The following is a 21,138-nucleotide window of genomic DNA, read 5'->3' on the forward strand; positions in this document are numbered from 1 at the left end:
TCTTATGTTGATATTGTCAATGCTGTTTTCTTTTTATTTATATTGATTAAAAAGTTTTATGGTTTTCAGACTTTCTTGATAACTTGGTTTTAAATGTGACTTCAGGTCAACAGCATAATAGATGGATTTTTAGTTTAAAATGGAGTGGGTACTCAATTCGAAAGTTATTTGAATTGGTGTTTTGTTCATTTTAATTGCCTCTGTAATTTTTCACTTTGAAAGCAACAGACATTGGTTGTAAAAGAAAAAAAAAGTACAGTTCAAGTATAGTACTGTACACTCCGTTTCTATACCCACAACCCCAGTCCTCAAAGAATTTTATGTTCTGCCAGAACCACTCCTAAGCATATATGTACATACGCATGTGTGATTTGCACACATAAATTTTAATGAGATTATATTATACATAGTGTTTATCTTGTTTTTGTTTTTGTTTTTGTTTTTAGGAGGTACTGGGGACTGAACCAGGACCTCCTACATGGGAAGCAGGCACTTAGCCTCTTGAGCTCAACCACTGGGCTATATCCACTCCCCAGTGAAAGTTGGTTTTCTCGTTTGTTTGTTTTTGGGAGGTACTGGGGATTGAACCTGGAACCTCATATATGGGAAGCAGGCACTCAACCACTTGAGCTATATCCATCTCCCTATTTACCTTATTTTTGTCACTTACTAGAGCTACCTTATTTTTTTATATGCTACACAGTATTTCATTGTATTCATATACCTTAGTTTATTAATTATTATAGATGATCATTTGCAGTGTTTTCATTTCTTTCATTATTTCAAACATTGATAAAAATCATACTCCTGCTAATGATTCTGCTGTGAGGAATTGCAAGTATATTAGTGGAGCATGTGGAGGGGTGGCAGCATAAGAATTCTACTTTTTTCACTTTCTCCATCTTCTCTTGGCTTCTAATTCTTAATTAGGGGCTATATAGAAGAAAAACAAATGGGAATTCTGCCCAGGAATTCATGAACTCAGTATGAATGGGAATTTCTGAAAATGTATTCTAGGAGTTGGAATAAGAATTCTGGTATGTCATCGCCTTTAATTTTCAGATGGGTGCTTCTCTTTTTGCCTCAAGTTTTGGCAGTTGCCACTTTATGGACCTGGCTGCGGAAGGAGCATCTTCAGGGATTGCTGTTGGCGCCTTTGAATGGAATGTAAGTAATGCCTTTTGCAGTATCTATCCTCCACCTTCATCATTGTCCAAATAAAACTCATAAATGTAAAAACTTGGTTTCAACCTTGGGTAAATAAGACTTCTTGAGAAATTGCAGGAGAAAAGACCACATCTTTGGTTTTTCACAAAGACTGTGCTGGTTTTCGTTCTTCTTAGTAAGTTAATGAAGAAACAGAATATTTACATTCCAAGGACCTTATACAGTGAACAAAAACTATTATTAGGTAGGGAAAAGATCATATTAAAGTTTAAATATTTATCTGTGTATATGTATATATGTATATATGTGTTCTATCTTTTTCAGTATATATTGAGAATGGGCTTGACCTACCTCTTTGAGATATCTAGTTAGTTACTACAAAGCTCCTGGTTAATATCCTAGGAATAACAAATTTCAACAATAAACCTTTTAAAATATTTGATTGCTTATTTAATCTGTGGAATATGTTTGTTGTAAGACATGAAATTTGTTCACCTAAGTTGTAAATTAGTATTTTAGTCTGGAGTAATTAATTTCTATGTAAATCATCTAGCTATTTTTGATAAATCAGAAAGCTCCATACTTTTTGAGTCTCATCTTTCTTTTTTTACACTCCAATAAGCAGAGAACACTTCTAACAAAGTCAATTCCAAACCTAATAAAAATCCCAGGTCTTCCCCATCATGTATTTCTCACAATTCACTAGCATTTCCCTTCTTTATATATCCAATTTGTTTTACCCTTTCTTTGTGAAGAAAGCCAGAACCAAATTTATTATATAATTTCAATAACTTGTGTAAAATTTTGTTAGTTTCTCTCCCTTTTCCCTGAGTGGTTTCTGGTTTTTCTTTTTAAAATATTTGATTTAGTTTTCCTTTAATTTGTATTATAAGCCACCTTTATTCCTATATGGAAGTAGGCAAAAAGTAGATTTAAAATTAATACCTTAATTAAAAATTGGGTCAATTAAACCTCCCATAATTAATAATGTACCTTATAGGCAAAGAACATGTGCATATGTCACAGTGCTGGAATGTGTATGTTTGGACTTTTGTTATAAGGTCCAAGTAGGCAATACTTTTGTTAGGCTCAAAATAGGTGGGAACTGAGTTTGCATTTCATTTAAAATCTTGGTCTGGAGCGTACCCTGATTTAATTGTTCTTATTCTTGGTTTTCAGACTCTATTTCTGGTCTTTCTTGCTGGTTGGATATTTGTTCCCATTTACATTAAGGCTGGGGTGAGTGTCTATTATTAGTACTCTATTCTCTATAGTATTTTTCTTAAAGATATTACATGTGTACTAAAAGCATCCCAAAAGACAAGTTAAACATCTCAGTCTTTTAGTCCTTGTACTGACTTTCCCCAGATCCTAAGAAATGCCTGAACTACATCACTCTGCAGTGGCTAAACAGACTCCAGTAGCTGCTTTCCACTGCACCTTATTCAAGAACTTACCTTGAATAATATAAAATATAATATATTTTTAAACTTTATTGAAAAATAAGACCTAGATAAACCAAGTGAACAACTATGTTAATGACTGGAAGAATCAATATCCTAAAGATGTTAGTTCTCTTCTAATAGGTCTTTATCTGGAATACAATTCCAAACAGAGTTTTTTGAGAAACTTGGCAAACTGATTCTAAAATGTACACAGAAGAGCAAAAGATAGCCAAGATACTAGCCATGAAAAATAAAAAGGACTTGCCCTACCAAATAGTGAGACTTACTATACAGCTGTAGTAATTATGACTTTATGGTATTGACACAAGGATAAACACACTGACAAGTGGAAGAGTAAAAAAGCCTAAACATAGACTCATATATGTGAGTACCTGATTTATAACACTGATGGCACCACAGACCACTCGAGAAAGGAGAGCCAATTGATTATATATGAAGAAAATAAATTGGATCCCTACTCTACACAAAAATCACTTTGGATTGATTAAAGTCTTAAATGAGAGAACATAAAAAAATTTAAACTTTTAGAAAAAAGTATAGAATATCTTTATGTCCTTGGGGTAGAAAAGAATTTAAAAATATGACCCAAAAAGCACAAATCTCTGGGTGAACACTGAAGTATACATGTAGGGGAGTGGATGTAGCCCAATGGTTGAGCACCTGCTTCACATGTACAAGGTCCCAGGTTCAATCCCTGGTATATTTTATTCCTAAAATAATCAACAAATAAAGAATACATATAGGCTTAAGACCCAAGGGAGCCTTGCTAAAAGCAAGCAGAAACTAGAGGGGATTCTGTCCTGGAAAGAGAGAACTGCACCTGCTGAGATTTGAGAAATATAATAAATTCCCATTGTTTTTTGTTTGTTTGTTTGTTTCAAATTCCTGTTGTTTAAACTGAACCATTCCATGGTATTTTCTTGAGCAGCCAAAGGAAACCAAAACAGTGGCCATTATTTCAAATTCCACAGGCTGAAGAGGCAGGCTATGGAAGACATTTAAAGAGACAGTACCGGGAAACGGACTTTGGCCCAGTGGTTAGGGCGTCCGTCTACCATATGGGAGGTCCGCGGTTCAAACCCCGGGCCTCCTTGACCCGTGTGGAGCTGGCCATGCGCAGTGCTGATGCGCGCAAGGAGTGCCGTGCCACGCAAGGGTGTCCCCCGCGTAGGGGGAGCCCCCACGCGCAAGGAGTGCGCCCATGAGGAGAGCCGCCCAGCGTGAAAAGAAAGTGCAGCCTGCCCAGGAATGGCGCCGCCCACACTTCCTGTGCCGCTGACGACAACAGAAGCGGACAAAGAAAGAAAAGCAGACAAAGAAACAAGACGCAGCAAATAGACACCAAGAACAGACAACCAGGGGAGGGGGGGGATTAAATAAATAAATCTTTAAAAAAAAATAAAAAATAAAAAAATTTAAAAAAAAATAAAAAATAAAGAGACAGTACCTTTTCCCTGTTTCCCCAATTGTGAGCAAAAATAGTTTAGAAAGGTTACAAACAAATGGCTCCAGTCCTCAATAAGCATAAATTAGCAAATCTCTGAGGAGTGGGAGAATTAGGTTTCCAGAGTTACCACAACAAATGTTCAGTTTTCAACAAAAATTATAAAATATAAAAATAATCAAGAAAGTATGGCCCATTCACAGGAAAATAACAATTTGACATGAAGATCCCTGAGAAAGTGTTAAATCAACTCTCTTAAATATGGTCAATGAACTAAAGGAAACCATGGATTTAAAAACAACAACAAAGGAAATTAAGAAAAACTTGGCAACACCATAAAGAAATGAAAATTATGAGAAGGAACCAAATAAATTCTAGAGCTGAGATGTAAAATAATTGAATTTTAAAACTCACTGAAGGAATTCAGCAGCACATCTGAGCAGACAGTAGAAAGGGTCAGTGAACTTGAAGATAAGACAATTGAAATAATGCAGTCTGGGGAGCAGGAAGGAAAGAGAATGAAGAAAAAATGAGCAAAGCCTGAGGAACTTGTGGGGTTTCTTCCAATATACTAATGTACACATTATAAGAGTCCTAGAAAAAGAGAGAAGAGAATGCCAGAAAATCTATTTGAAGAAATAATGGTCAAAAACTTTCCAAATGTAATTAAAGCATGAATATACACAACCAAGAATCTCAATGAATTCCATATAGGATAAACTTAAAGACATCCATACCAAGAACATTATGGTTAAATTGTCAAACCCAAAGACAGAAAATTTTTAAAGCAGCAAGAGAGATGCTACTTGTCACATATAAGGAATTCTCAAAAAGATTAATAGCAGGGGGAGCAGATGTGACTCATGAAGTTGAGGTTCTGCTTCCCACATGGGAGGTCCTAGGTTCGGTTCCCAGTGCCTCCTGAAGAAAAAATAAACAGACAGCAAGCAGACAATGAACAATGAGCACAAACAACAAGCAAAAACAACATGGAAAACCAACAAGCAAACAGATGAGGTAGCCACTGGAAGGGGTAGTAGAGATTTACAACTGATTTTTCCTCTGAAATTGTGGACACCGTAAAGCAATGAGATAACATATTTAAAGAATTGAAAGAAAAAAATCTGTCCACCAAGAATTCTATATCCAGCAAAACGAAGGTGCATCTGAGACATTTCCATATAAACAAAAGCCAAAAGAGAGTTGTTCTTTAGGCTGAAACTAAAAAACAGTAGACAGTAACTCAAAACCATTAAAATATGAAGAACACTAGTAAAGGTAACTTTATAAGTAAATATAAAAGCCACTATTGTACTTCTGGTTTCATTTGTAATGTATCTTTTTACTATATGAATTAAAAGATAAATGCGGGGAGCAGATGTAGCTTAGGCGACTAGACTCCCGCCTACCACATGGGAGGTCGCTGGTTCAGATCCTGGTGCCTCCTAAAGAAAACAGTGAGCTTGCATGACAGGCAGGTGCAGCAAGCCACCACAACAAGAGACACAAGGGAAACGGACTTGGCCCAGTGGTTAGGGTGTCCGTCTACCATATGGGAGGTCCGCGGTTCAAACCCCAGGCCTCCTTGACCCATGTGGAGCTGGCCCATGCGCAGTGCTGATGCACTCAAGGAGTGCCCTGCCACGCAGGGGTGTCCCCCATGTAGGGGAGCCCCACGCGCAAGGAGTGCGCCCCATAAGGAGAGCCACCCAGCGCGAAAGAAAGTGCAGCCTGCCCAGGAATGGCGCCGCCCATACTTCCCGTGCCACTGAGGACAACAGAAGCGGACAAAGAAACAAGACGCAGCAAATAGACACAGAGAACAGACAACCGGGGGAGGGGGGGAATTAAATAAATAAATAAATCTTAAAAAAAAAACAACAAGAGACACAAGAAGAAAACAGCAAGATGAGAGACACAACAAAGCAGGGAGCAGAGGTTCCCAGTACCTCCTAAAGAAGATAGCAAGCTGATGCAATGGGAAGGCATAACAAGCTGGCACAACAAGATGATGCAACAAGAGATGTGGGGAGTGTATTAGTCAGCCAAAGGGGTACTGATTCAAAATACTGGAAATTGGGTGGTTTTATAAAGAGTATTTATTTGGGGTAGGAGCTTACAGTTACCAAGCCATAAAGCGTAAGTTATTTCCCTCACCAAAGTCTATTTTCATGTGTTAGAGCAAGATGGCTGCTGACATCTGCGAGGGTTCAGGTTTCCTCCCTTCTAGGGTCTTGCTTCTCTCTGGGTTCAGGGCTCTTCTCTTCCTGGGGTTCCAGCTTAAGGTTTTAGTATCAAACTCTAACATCAAAAAACCCTTAACCCTGTCCTTTGCCTGTCTTTTGCCTGTCCTTTGCCTGTCTTGTGCCTACTGGCACAAGAGGTTTGCATAATTACTTAATCAAGTAAATCTATGAATCCTATATAATCTAATATGCCCAAAGGAAAAGATCAGTTTACAAACATAATCCAATATTTCTTTTCGGAATTCAGCAATAATATCAAACTGCTACACTCGACCCTCTGTATTCCAAAAAGACATTACAATATTAAAAAAAAAAAAAACTTAAATCAGTTACAGTGCAAGTACTAAATCATATCACAATCAATTTAAAGAAATACAGTTTGTCTTGGGGTAAAGCCCTATCTGCTGTAGACCTCTGAAATTTACAAAACAATTCATCTGTTTCCAATATACAAATGGACAGACAAAGGATAAACATTTCCATTACAATAAGGAGAAATTGGGAAGGAAACATGAGTCACGGTTTCTCTACAGTTCAGTAGACCTGCAGGGAATCCTTTGTTCGATTTCAAGTCTGAGAGTCATTCTTAAGAAGATGGTTTCTTCTCCTTGGGAACTTATGGGAACCCACCCATTCCACAGGCTTGCCCAACAGCCATTTTATTGATTCCACCCTCATCAAGCAGCTTGGTGTTGACCAAGCTCCAGACCTCTCCTTCCAAGAGTATTGCAGTGATTGCCACACCTTACCCAATCTTTGGGTTAGAGTCTTAACCCCCCTCCTACAGTGATGTGAAGATAACATTCCCCCTAACCTTTGGCATATAGGCTCAACCCTCTGAGAGCAATGAATTGACCACCGAGCATTCCCTAACCTTTGGGAGACAGGTCTACCCCTCTCAAACCTGTGAGGTGCTGACCTTAACTGCCCTAATCTTTGGGGAATTTGCTCTACCCTCTCTGTACCCTGGGGCAGCAAAACTCTCCCAGAACATCGGGCAGGAACACCCATCCTCTTCAACTGCTGGGGCAAACTCACCCTCTCTGTACACATGGGTAGGGTTCTTCTCTTGGCCCAAGGTGCTGTCCTAATTCTAGATCTCAGCTTCCATGGTTTTTCTCTTGAAGTCATTTCACCTTCAATATCTCCTTTCCATGTCTCTCTTATTCCAGGATGACAGTGGTTTTATTTATACAGCTCTCTCAAAAACCTTGTTGGTATAGCATGCAGGAAACGGGGATCCAAGCCATCAGACAGTAAGAACTCTCCACAAGTCTTCCTGACATAACTGCATCTTCAATCCTGATTACAAGTTCCAAGTTTAGTTAAGTCCTCCAATAGGGCATTTTCTTCTGGGAGTTTGATTTCCAGAGGCTTGGAATTTCCAGAATCAGTTTCTGGTTTCTTTGTGCCCAACAGTTCAGTCCTCAGCTTATCTTGCTCATCTAGCATTTTGCTATAAGCTGCAAGCAGAAGCCAAGCCGCATGCATTCCCTGGGTTTACTTTGGAAATTTTTTCAACTAAATGCACAGGCTCACCACTTTCAAATTCTGCCTTCCCTAGGGAAGCAGATGTGGCTCAACTGATAGAGCATCCACCTACCATATAGGAGGACCAGGGTTCAAACCCACGGCCTCCTGGCCCATGTGGTAAGCTGGCCTACGTGCAGTGTTGCTGTGCACAAGTTGTCCCATGCCACACAGGGGAGTCCCCTGCATAGGGGAGCCCCATGCACAAGGATTGTGCCCCACAAGGAGAGCTGCCCTGTGCAAAAAAAACACAACCCACCCAGGAGTGGTGCCACACACATGGAGAGCTGATGCAGCAAGATGACACAACAAAAAGAGACAGAGATTCCTGGTGCCACCAAGAATGCAAGCGAACAAAGAAGAACATACAGCGAATAGACACAAGAGAGCAGACAATGGGGGAGGGAGGAATAAATAAAGTAAATCTTAAAAAACAAAAAAAATTCCGCCTCCCATAAAACACCAGAAGTTAATCTTGCTAAATTCTCTGCAACTTTAAAACACAGATTACTTTTCCCCCAGTTTCCAATAATAGTTTCATCATTTATTTCTAAGGCATCATAAAAAGGTTCTTTAGCATCCATATTGTTATCAACAGTCTCTTCAAAGCAATCTAGGCCTTTTCCATCAAGTGTCTCACAATTCCTCCAAAAAATACCCCTTACCCATTTATAAAACTGTACCAGCATTTCGGTAATTGCAAAAGCACCTCCCCACTCCGCAGTACCAAATTCTCCCTGGGGCTTCAGCATCAAACTCCAACATCAAAGCTCCAACCTTAAAGGCCCACTAACTCTGTCCTTCACCATGCCTTTTATCTGTGAGTCCCCACCTACCAAAGTGTGGGGACTCAAAGCCCTACTGACACAAGAGGTTTACATAATTTCTTTTTTTTTTTAAAGATTTATTTTATTTATTTCTCTCCCCTTCACACCCCACCCCCACCCCAGTTGTCTGTTCTCTGTGTCCATTTGCTGCATTTTCTTCTTTTTGTCCACTTCTGTTGTTGTCAGCAGCATGGGAATCTGTGTTTCTTTTTTGTTACGTCATCTTGTGCATCAGCTCTCCATGTGTGCAGGGCCATTCCTGGGCAGGCAGCTCTCCTGTCGGGGCATGCTCCTTGTGCGTGGGGCTCCCCTACGTGGGGGACACCCCTGTGTGGCACGGCATTCCTTGTGTGCATCACCACTGCACGTGGGCCAACTCCACACGGGTCAAGGAGGCCCGGGGTTTGACCACAGACCCCCCATGTGGTAGACGGATGCCCTATCCACTGGGCCAAGTCCGCATCCCCTACATAATTTCTTAATCAAGTAAACCTATGAATTCTGTATAATCTAATATGCCCAGAGGAGATCAGTTTACAAACATAATCCAATATTTCTTTTTGGACTTCATCAGTAATATCAAACTGCTACAGGTAGGAAAAAACATGATGAGAGACATGAACAAAGCAGGGAGCAGAGGTGGCTCAGGTGATTAGGCACCTCCCTCCCGCTTTGTAGGTCCCAGGTTCTGCTCCTGGTGCCTCCTAAAGAAACAGGGAAGACAGATACAGCAAGTGAAAAACAAGGGATGGGTAGAAATAAACAAAAGTAAATCTTTTTTTAAGAAAAAAATAAATGCATGCAACAATAGTTATAAAACTATTTTATGGGAATAAACTGTATAAAGATATAATTTGTGACAATAACAATGTAGAGGAGGACAGAAGTACAGGTTTTTTATACTACGGAAAATAACTTGGTGTTTTTAAATTTAATGTGTTATTTGAAATCCCTAAGGTAACCACTAAGAAAAACTTGAGTATATAGAAAAGGAAAGAAGGGAATCAAAATGGTACAGTACTAGAAAGGGCAGTAATGGAAGAATTGAAGGGAAATAATAAGACCTACAAAAAACAAATAGCTAAATAACAGAAGTAAATCCTTCTTTATAAGTAATCACATTAAATACAAATGGATTAAACTCTATTAAAAGGCAGAAATTAGAAGATTGTATAGGAAGCAGATTTGGCTCAACTCTGCCTACCACACTGGAGGTCCAGGGTTCAAACCCAGGGCCTCCTGACCCATGTGGTGAGCTGGCCTACACGCAGTGCTGATGTGTGCAAGGAGTGCTGTGCCACGCAGAGGTATCCCTCATGTAGGGGAGCCCCACATCAAGGAGTGCACCCCACAAGGAGAGCTGCCCCATGCAAAAAAAGCGCAGCTTACCCAGGAGTGGCACCACACACACAGAGAACTGGCACAGCTAGATGACACAATAAAAAGAGACGCAGATTCCCAGTGCCACTGACAAGAATACAAGTGGACACAGAAGAACACACAGCGAATGGGCACAGAGAGCAGCCAATGGGGGGGGGAGGGGAGAGAAATTTTTTTTAATCTTAAAAAAATAATAAGATTGTATAGAGAAAATTAGGGTCCATATATATGCTGTCTACAAGACACACTTTATTTTTTTTTAATTATTTATTTATTTTTTAAAAAATTACATTAAAAAATATGAGGTCCCATTCAACCCCACCGCCCCCGCCCCCCACTCCCCCCCAGCAACACTCTCTCCCATCATCATGACATATCCACAAGACACACTTTAGATATAAAAACACAAAGAGGTTGAAAGTAAAAGGATGAAGAAAGATATTCCATACAAATAGTAACCAAAAGAGATTGGGGATAGCCATATTATTGTCAGACAAAATAGACTTTAAATCAAAAGAGGTTATAAGAGAGAAGAAGGATATTATATATTGATAAAAGCTATAATACAATAAGAAGATATAACACTTATAAATACGTATATACACCTAACAACAGAGTCCCAAAATCTATGAAGTAAGCATTAATAGAATTAAAGGTAGTAATAGATAGTTCTAAAATGGAGAACACCAACAAATCACTTCCAATAATGGATAGAACATCTAGACAAAACAACATTAAGGAAATACAGAACTTGAACAAAACTATAAGCTAATTAGACCCAACAGGCATACATAGACCATTCCACCCAACAGAAACAGGATACACTCAAGTGTACATGAATCTTTCTCCAGGATTGACTATATATTAGGCCACAAAACAAGTCTTCATAAATTTAAGAGGATGGAAATCATGCAAAGTATCTTTTCTATAAAGTAGCATAACAAATGTGAAAATTAAACAACACACTCAACCAATGGGTTGAAGAAGAAATCAGCAGGGAAAGTAGAAAAGACTTAGATAAAAGTAAGAAGTAAAACATGTACAAGCATCTGTGCAGTGCAGTGTAGGAAAGTTTATAGCTATAAATGCCTACATTGAAAAAGAAGAAAGATCTCAAATTAATAAACTTACTTCATACCTTGAGGAATTAGAAAAAGAAGAGCAAACTAAACCCAAAGTTAGCAGAAGGAAATAAATAATAAACATTAAAGCAGAGATAAATAAAATAGAAAATAGAAGAGCAGGAGAGAAAATCAATGAAGCCAAAAGTTGGTTCTTTGAAAAGATAAATGAAATTGACAAACCTTCAGCCAGACAGACAAAGAAAAAGGAAAGGATACAAATAACTAAAATCAGAAATGAAAGGGGGGGCATTATTACCAACCCCACAGAAATTAAAAGGTTTATAACAGGATATTGTGAACAGTGTATGCAAATAAATTAGATAGCCTAGGTAAAATGGAATAGCCTAGGTAAAATGGACAACTTCCTAGAAAGACACAAGTTACACAATTTGGCTCAAGAAGAAATAATCTTAAGGCTTAATTGGTACAGAATTTCTATTTGGGGTAATGGAAAAGTTTTGGTGGTGGCTGGTGGTGATGTTAGCACAACATTGTGAAAGTAAATAACAGCACTGAATTATATATTTGAATGTGGTTAAAAGGGGAAATTTTGGGTTGTGTATATGTTATTAGAATTAAAATTTTCAAAAACCATAAGACTGTACAACACAAAAAGTGAACCCTAATGTTAACTATAGACTATAGTTTATAGTATAATTATATTTTATATTTTATCAGTTGTAACACAGGTACCACAAAAATGCAGGGTGTTAATAAAAGGGGCATATATTGGAACTCTATTTTCTGCATGATTTTTTTATAAACTCACAACTTTTATAATAAAAAATATTTATATAAAAAAAAGAAATAGGGAAGCAGCTGTGGCTCAATCAATTGGGCTCCCATCTACCATGTGGGAAGCCCTGGGTTTGCATCCCAGGACCTCCTTGTGAAGGTAGGCTTGCCCGCACGCTGCGGAGAGCCACCCAGCCTGCAAGCACCGTGGAGGGCCAACTCAGAAAGGTGATGCAACAAAAAAGGAGACAAGCAAAAACGCAGAAGAGTGCTCAGCAAACAGACACAGAGAGCAGACAGCAAGCAAGCCACAAGGCGGGGAGGGGAAATAAATAAAAATACAGACACAGAAGAATGCACGGAGAATGGACACAGAGAGCAGATAACATGCAAAAAGCTGCAAGGGGGGGATAATAATTTAAAAAAAGAAATAGAGATCCTCAACAGACCAATAAAAAGTAAAGAGACTACATCAGTAATCTCTAAACAATGAAAAGTCTGGATCTGAATGGCTTTGTTGCTGGATTCTACCAAACATTTAAAGAAGAATTAACACAGATCCTGCTCAAACTTTTCCAAAAAATTGAAGAGAAACAAACCCTTCCTAACTCATTCTATGAGATCAGTATCACCCTAATAGTAAAGGCTAATAAAGACATCACAAGAAAAGAAAACTGCAGACCAATATCCTTTATGAATATAGATATAGAAATCCTCAACAGAATGATAGCAAACCAAATCCAACAGCACATTAAAAGAATTATACACCACAATCAAATCGGGTCTATTCCAGGTATGCAAAGGTGTTTAAACTAATTAATGTAATATACCACATAAATAGAATGAAGGGGGAAATGCCTTATCATCTCAATTGACATAGAAAAGGCATTTGACAAAATCCAGCACCCTTCTTGATGAAAACACTCAGAAAACTAAGAGTAGGAAGGGATCTTCCTTAACATGATAACAGCATTTATGAAATACCCACAGCTATCGCACTCAATGATGAAAGACTATAAAGTTTCCACCTGAGATCAGGAACAAAACAAGGATGCTCACTGTCACCACTGCTCTTCATCATTGTCCTGAAAGTTCCACCCGGAGCAGTTAGGCAAAAAGAAATTTTAAAAACATCCAAATTGGAAAGGAAGAAGTAAAACTTTATGTGTTCACAGATGACATGATCCTTTATATAGAAATTACCAAAGAATCCAAAGAAAACTGCTAGTGCTAATAAATGAATTCAAAGTTGCAGGGTACAAGATCAATATGTAAAAATCAATTGTGTTTCTGTACATAAGTAATGAACAACCCAAAAAGGAATTAAGGAAACAATCCCATTTGTAATACCATCTAAGAGAATAAAATACTTAGGGATAAATTAAACCAAGGAGTTTAAAGACTTGTACCCTGAAAACTACAGAACAGCTATTGGAATTTTAGTTAGAACTTAAAAATAGAGACATGTTAGATAAGTGAACAAGAAGACATGATGTAAGGATATTTAGGACAGAGGTGCAACAGTATCCAGTTAGCAACATTTTTTCACCTAGCTTTAGCTAGGCACTGTGCTAGGGTACAGGAATATAGTGATAAAGAAGGTATGGTCACTGCCCTGAAATGAACAGAACTGATTTGGGGTACCAGCACGTACACTAGCAGCAGTGGTACGAAGGATGAGGTTGAAGAGCTGTTGAGGTCTATCTCCCTTGAGTCCTTTCTGTATTTATAGTATGTGGTAAGGCACTTGATTTTGCTCTAGGATTATTACATGAAAGTGATTTGTCATCATTAAACAGTTTCAATTAGCTTGATTTCCTACTGCCTTCCAAAATTTGTACAGGAAGCTTCTCCAAGGCAGTGGTATTGCTTCTCCTTTCTTATTTCTCCCCCTTTCACAGATGCTTCGTAATGCAAAGCCAAGTCAGTAGCCCTGCACCTTGTATTCCTGGGCCTCTCCCACCGTCAGTGGAGCTATTGATCCAGGCAGCTCATCTCCGTGACAACCAGCATTTTCTGAGCAAAGCTCATCCCAGTGGGTCTGCCTCTCCTGGTGTTCACTGTCTGATAGTGGCTTCTCTTATTGCTTTGTCCAGGTGGTGACAGTGCCACAATATTTGAGGAAGAGGTTTGGTGGCTTCCGGATCCATTTCTTCCTCTCTATTCTGATTTTATTCTTCTATATTGTCACCAGGATCCCGGTGAGTTACGTAAAAGCCAGCCCAAGAAAGAGAACAATAATAACAAAAAATCAATAGGTAGGACCTTGCTAGATTTATCACAGTAGTTCCCTCCTGGAGCCCCATAAGTTACTTGTTGGCCTTTGCTGTATAAGCCAGAGTAGAGAACAAATAGCTTAATAATAAAAGGGAGGGCACACTAAGTTACAGGCCCCTCCTCTGTATTCCCAGAGAACCTTGGACTTACCTTTGTCATGGCACATGATGTCACTCCTCTCCTTAAAACAATCCAGGAGTTTTCCATTTCCCTTAAACAAGAAAATCTACTATGGCCTCTAAGGAGGGTCCTTCTCTGGCCCTGCCTACCTCACTGGCCTTATCTCCTTATTCCCTCCCCCTTACTCACTATGAACTAGCCACACTGCCTGTTTTATTGTTTCCCACAATCATGGACATATTCCCATTTTCGGCCCTTTACACTTGCTTTTTGCTTTGTCTGCAGTGTTCTTCCCTAGATTTTTGCACAGCTGATTTCTCATCATTCACCTCAAATATCACCTTCTTGGATAGGCTGATGTACCCAAACAATCTCTATGCTGTTACTCTGTTTACTTTTCTTCGTAATATCTATCACTATATGAGAGTATTTATTTATGTTCTTGCTTATTATCTATCTACTCCACTTCAGCCTGAGCTTCTTGAGACCAAGGACTTTACCTCTCTTGATTCACTGCACTACCCCCAGCGCTGGTAGCATATTCAGCACATCAGGCTCTCAATAAATATTTTTTGAAAGCCTAAGTGTCACTTTTTATACTGCATGGAAATTGCCAATTTAGTGGTCTTTCTCCTCCAATAACTGTAAGCTCCTTGAAGACAGTGGCTGAGTTTTGGTAACTGTGTGTCCATTGAACCCAGCCTAGAATCTGTGACATGGTTGGCACTCAATGAACATTTGGTAAATAAATGAGTAGATGAATGTTGGGAGACTCTCTGCCACTGATTTTGGGGACCAGAGTAACAATTAAGGCAAGCAGTTAGTCAGTTAAATGATGTACAGATTTCACATTCAGTGTCACCTAAGCCAGGGGTCAGCAGATACAGCCCACAAGCAAATACAACCAGTGGGTACAGCCCATGACCTAAGAATGGTTTGTACAAAGGGGTGTTTATTTAAAAAAATCAAGCAAACAAAGAAGTTGCAACAGAGACAGTATGTAGCTTGCAAAGGCTGCAGTAGTTAACACATGGCCTGTTAAGGAAAAAGTTTACCATCACCTTTTCTCACTCAGTGACTGAGCTCCAGGAACATCTTTTAGTCAACTACCACCCTTTGGGGCTCCAGGGAGGGAGAGACTAAATTGTGATAATTGGATTAATTGGATTAACTCCAATTAAAATGGTACTAACCTTGGCTGAACTTGAGGGACACCAAAAGGGTAGACCTAACGCAAGGACAGCTACTGTTAGAAAGATGTATTAATCGCAGACTGCATGTAGTGCATGGCTTCTTAGGTCAGTTTCTTGATGGGATTGTTGTCAATTCAGCTGGAACACAAAGTACAGCCTGTTGACTTCATCCTCATTTTAGGTGGAGGTCTTCTCCGGTGCTGTGCTCATGAGACTGATTTGGGGGTTGGATATTTACCTGGCCATCCTTTTCTTGCTGACAGTTGCTTCCATTTATACCATCACAGGTGAGGTAACCTGTTGGAGATTTGGACCCAAAGGGTATCGGGAATGAAAAAAAGAGAAAAGGGAGAAGGAAACAAAGAGAAAAAAAGAGCAAGAGAAAAAGAACGAGAGAGCTGGGATCAGGGAGTCTGCGAGTAATAGCTCCTCAGACAACTTTATTGTTTACAAGGGGCTCTATATATACTCCAGTGTACGTGACAAGAAGCAGGCATACGTAGCCTATGTGCCAATAAGCATAAACACATAGCGTACGTGACATCAAGCAGCAACACATATTAACTATCAGCATTACCCATAGTCTAAGGAATTTTAAAAAATCTTATCTCAAGGTACAAAGTCTAAATGTTCTATTTACTACAAAAGTATGTGCTCATCTTTTCTTTCAGCCTTTAACAGCTTCATCCCATTTACTGGGAACTCTTAATTACTGCATTCCTTAGGTTGCAAGCATAGCCATGGAGGCAGCACGTCTCTCCTTGTGAGGCCACTGTGCCTCAGTTTCCAACAGTAACCCTGAGCACACACAAAAGCCCTACTTCCTAATAGTCCTAACAGACCCAGAGGCAGGGATCTCAACTTCTATAGTTTCTCTAAGTCTGTATATCATATTGCTGAGGCCCAAGGGAGATGAATAGTGAAAATAACTGAGGCAGGGGTACCTAGAGTTGTCTTACTACTGGAATTTGATTGGGCTAGAAGAGGCTCTCCAAGGGAGAAAGGGTCTGATAGATGTCACATGTGGGGGGGGGGCTGGGGCAGGTTCCACCACTGCAGGCTGACAGGTAGAAGGGAACACACAAAGGGAATAGGTTGGAGGCAGCAACCATAGACCACCTGGCCAGGCCATCCAGTAGTATCTCCTCTCTGAGCGCTTCTGCCCTAGGTGGTCTCCAAAAAGTGGGATCTCTCTTCACTGCTTTTTACAACCACAGTGCAACTCATGGGCCAAAGTGGAGAAAATCAGGTTGGAGAGTGGAATGCACTAAATCGGTGGTTCTCAGTTGGTATGGGTGCTTGCTCCCTAAGGGGCATTTGGCAGTGTCCAGATATATCTCTGGTTGATAAGCCAGGGAAGTGCTGCTGGCATCTAATGGTGGGTAGAGGCCAGAAATGCTGCTAAACATTCTCCAAAGCACAGGACAACCTCCTACAACAAAGACCTGTCCAATCCAAAATGCTAACAATGATGAGGTTGAGAACTCTGCACTAAATCAGTCAAAAAAAAAAATCAGAGGTTGGCAAATTTTCTCTGAAAAGGCCAGATAGGAGATATTTCAACTTTTCAAGCCAGATCTTGTTGCAGCTCTGCCATTGTAGTGTGAAAGCAGCTATAGATAATATGTAAACAAATGGGCAAGGCTGTGTTCTAATAAAACTTTATTTACAAAACAGGTAGTGGGTAGAGTGGTGTAACTTGGTCATTGAGAGCCTGCTTTGCATGTACAAAGTTCCAAGTTCAATTCCTGGTACCTCCTTAAAAAGAAAAACAAACAACGTCAGGCCATAGTTTGCCTATACCTGAAATAAATCTTTATAATATAAAAATCACTTAATAAAGTTAGGTATAGCCAGAGGAGAAATTAAATAAGGAAGTATAAGGAAGTTTATCATGAAGGATATGGACAGAGTGAACACACCAGCTATGATACCATAACACAGAGTCTCCATAGAAACTGAAAAGGTAATTTTTTGAGTAACAGAAAGAAAGCACTCTTTTATATAATATGTAGTGAACATGTTGACTACTATGGCAAGAGATTATTTCACCTAAACCAATGACTAGATTTACCAAGCTTAAATATATCCTGGGTGAAACATCTGTAATGAGTTATGGGGAGCTTGGGATTTTCCACAAATTGCTTTGTGGTTGTGTAGATTACTTGTGGTTGTGGCCTTTTGGCACTTGGCTAAGTGGGTATCCTCTTGGAGTTAAAGGGATAAAATCTTTATATTGCGAAAGATTTCATTTTTATCACACACACAAAAATGGGAAAGAATAGAATCCCCTAGATGCCTGCTGACACCCAGCAATATGTGGATTCCCATTAGAGGGGGTCTAGAAACCCCACTGGATATAGCACCAGGTCATTTTACCATATTTTCATTGATACAAGAATTGAAGGAACTGGGTATGAGGAGAGTGAGAGATAACAGGATGGTTGTTCTCGTGTCCTCTCAGGGTTTTTCTAACTAGACTAGGACTTTGCTGGTTGTGGTTAAACCCTGAGGGTCTGTCTACCACCAAGGACGCTGGCATTTGGGGAGGTCAGTCTCTTTGCGTCAGGAAGGACTTTCCTAACAGGAAAGCTCTTCCAACAAGCCCCAGGCTGCCATGGGAGTTGTTCTACTACAGGACAAGGGTGTTCTCTTATGGAGGCAAAAGGACAGTTGTGTAGGATTTTGTGTTACTATCAAATTAGGGGGCTGGGGGGAGGAATGAGATGATCTCCAATGTTGCTTCCAAACTGAGGTTTTGACATAAAAGATGTAAGTTTTTGTCCAGAAAAAAACTTCCAGGCTTGCATTCATCCCAAAAATGGGAGATAAAGGGAAACTAGGATATAGAAGGGCAAGGTAAGAATCCAATAAAAGATCATTGAACATGTTAAAGAGAGAAAACAGGCTATATCGAGGCTTAGCACAAGTAATTATAAGACCCACTGAATTAAAGGCACAAAACGTTTGAATATGGAGATCTGGAGTTGAAAAAAGTATATAGAAAAGGTGATACAGAAGTAACTTTCAGCAGAGATCTCAAATGTGGCTTTCATTTCTTGTTCCCTTTGCTTATTCAGGCGGTTTTGCAGCTATGGTTTATACTGATGTCTTACAAGCCGGCTATATCCTTTTGGGAACATTCTTGTTAATGGGCTTTGGTAAGTGAAATTTGGGAATGAGGAATGTGGGTGGAATCTCTGACTCAGAGCTGCCTGGGACCATTTCACACCCTCACTTTACAGATGAGGAGACTAAGGCCCTCAAGACCCAAGAGTGTTGTTCTCTAAGATCATACTGGCAATTGGAGATGAAACTTCTCTTCACTTTAGAAGGAAGAGGGGTAGGGTAACAGGATGGAGATGATAAACTAGAGTGCTGCACAGCCTAACATTTTTTTGATACATACCTTGATTGCCTGATGATTGTTTCACATAAATATACTCATACCTCCTGAAGTCCAGAACTTCTTAAGGACCAGAACTCTTATATCCCACACACTTAGTGCAGTTTGAAACATATAGTTGGTGCTCATTACATTGTAAGAATGAAAACAATAGCGGGTGAATTGAGTGCTAACTGTGTGTCAGGTGCAGCATTTAAACATTTATCTATATTGCCTCATTTAATCACAATTACCATGAGGCATAACTACTATTGTTGTCCCCATTTTACAGATGAGGTAATTGAGTCTCTGTTAAATAGGTTGCTCACTAAACTCAACAAGAACAGAACTCAGAGCTGGATCTCTCTAATGCCAAAGCCCAAGATGTGAATGAACATATTACAGTGTCTAATGGAAAGTAGACTTACCTTAAAACAGAAGATTCCTTCCACCAGCTGTGAGTGGGACCTTAGTGAGGTTTCTGTTACCACAGCTCCAGGCATCAGATTGTCCTGCAGAAGTAGAGAAGGAAAAGGTCTTGGCTAGCAAAGTGAAAACATCTGGAAGCTAAATATAGGTATATATGAGTTTAAATGAATGTACTGTACATGAGCATAAGTATGGTTCAATAGGACATGCTTTTGAGCCCCTTTAGACAAGAGCAGATAGAATCCCAGAATCACACAATTCTCAGTCTTATCAGTCAGTAAACATTAGTATACCATGAAGTAACATGGGACATTTTTATCGGGGCATTCATTTTAGTTCTCATGATATATAAATGATTGTCAAGTAGTGAGACAACAGTTTTATTTTTAAAATATAGAAAAACTTGTACATCCAAGTATTAGTCTCAGACTTGTCTCTGTGGGAACCCATTCACATACAATTTTACTTATTTTTATTTATCTTGGGGTAATATTTTGGGCACATTCTTCCAGAGATACTCTACACATATTCAAAAATTTTTATGCCTGGGATACATATTTTAATAGAATCAAAACATAAAGTTTTGGAGGCTGATTTTCTACCACCATTGCTAAATCGTGGACAAATTTCTATGTCCGTAAGTAAAGATCTTTTTAATTGAAAAATATACAAATCAAAGTGTATAGCCAGATGAAATATTGCAAAGTAAACACACTCTTAAAACCAGCACCTAGGTCAAGAAATGATCTTTTTTTCCCCATTCCTTCCAAAATTTATACCTTTTATTTTTTTTTCTTGTAATTATACTGGCTAGGATATTTAATGCTGTGCTGAATAGAAGTGGAGTAGCAGGTATCCTTGCTTCACTCCCAGTCTTAGAGGAAAAGCTTGGAATATTTCACCATTAAATACAATATTTGCTATAGATTTTTGTAGATACCTTTGTCAAGCTAAGGTGTTCTCTTCAGTTCCTAATTTCTTAGGATTGTTTACCATAAATGAGTTTTAAATTTTACCACATTTTTTCCACACCTACTGAGATGATTATATTATTTTCTCCTTTATTCTTTTAATGTGGCAAACTTCAGTGACTTCTTTTTGTATGTTAACTTAACTTTGCATTCCTGAAATAAACTCAGCTTTTCTAGAGATTTCCCCACATTCCTCTCCAAAGAGGAAAAGTAACTAATTTACAAACTCATGAGCAGTGTTTGAGACTGTGTTTCCAAGCCTTCCAGCCAACACTGATGCTTTAAGTCTTTTTAAATTTTGCCCATCTAATAAGTTAAACAAAAAAGGTACCTCATTTTTGTTTTAATATGCAGTTTCCTGATACTGGTGAGGTTAAGCATTTTTTTCATATATTCAGTGATCATTTGTATTTCTTCCTTTTTGAGGTTACCTACTTGTATTCCCTATCCATATTTCTTTCCAGTTGTTTTCCTTGGTTATTGATGTGTAGGAGTCCTTTCTCCATGATGCATATCTCTTCTTCCTGTCTCACAAGATTTTTAACTTGATTTGCATCATATAAAACTTAAAGTTTAACATCAAATATGTAAACCTCACTTTTTCCTTTGAAATGTTGTTTAAGAATGTACTCCTAACCCAAGTTCATAAAGATAGTCTCCCATTTTCTTGTAATAACTTGCTAACATTGTTTTTCACTTTTAATTTTTTTTAATCTGCATGGAATTTATTTTTGTTAGTGCCATGAGGTATCTTATTGATTTTATAGTTAAACAGCTTCCTCTTTCTTCATTGCCCAGTCATGACTAGGTCTTGATTCCAAATGACTATGAACCTGCTTTTAAA

At 38.9% G+C, this 21,138-nt stretch overlaps 1 protein-coding gene and 1 long non-coding RNA gene across 2 annotated transcripts in view; one reads left to right on the forward strand and one right to left on the reverse strand.

The window, feature by feature from the left end:
* Positions 1–21,138, forward strand: part of LOC101438206 (sodium/glucose cotransporter 1-like) — a 93,260-nt gene that overhangs the window by 19,592 nt on the left and 52,530 nt on the right. The window contains exons 3-7 of the mRNA XM_012528688.3: positions 1,063–1,167; positions 2,347–2,406; positions 14,016–14,120; positions 15,691–15,796; positions 18,590–18,670. Of these exons, the coding sequence (XP_012384142.3) occupies positions 1,063–1,167; positions 2,347–2,406; positions 14,016–14,120; positions 15,691–15,796; positions 18,590–18,670 (457 nt within the window). The remainder of the gene's footprint in view (positions 1–1,062; positions 1,168–2,346; positions 2,407–14,015; positions 14,121–15,690; positions 15,797–18,589; positions 18,671–21,138) is intronic.
* LOC131274614 (uncharacterized) lies at positions 17,155–19,037 on the reverse strand. The gene is made up of 2 exons (XR_009181898.2): positions 18,919–19,037; positions 17,155–17,267 (listed from the first exon to the last, which is right to left on the reverse strand). It is a non-coding gene; the product is annotated as an uncharacterized lncRNA (long non-coding RNA).

The sequence above is a fragment of the Dasypus novemcinctus genome, chromosome 19, assembly GCF_030445035.2.
Source record: "Dasypus novemcinctus isolate mDasNov1 chromosome 19, mDasNov1.1.hap2, whole genome shotgun sequence".
Lineage (NCBI taxonomy): Eukaryota > Metazoa > Chordata > Mammalia > Cingulata > Dasypodidae > Dasypus > Dasypus novemcinctus.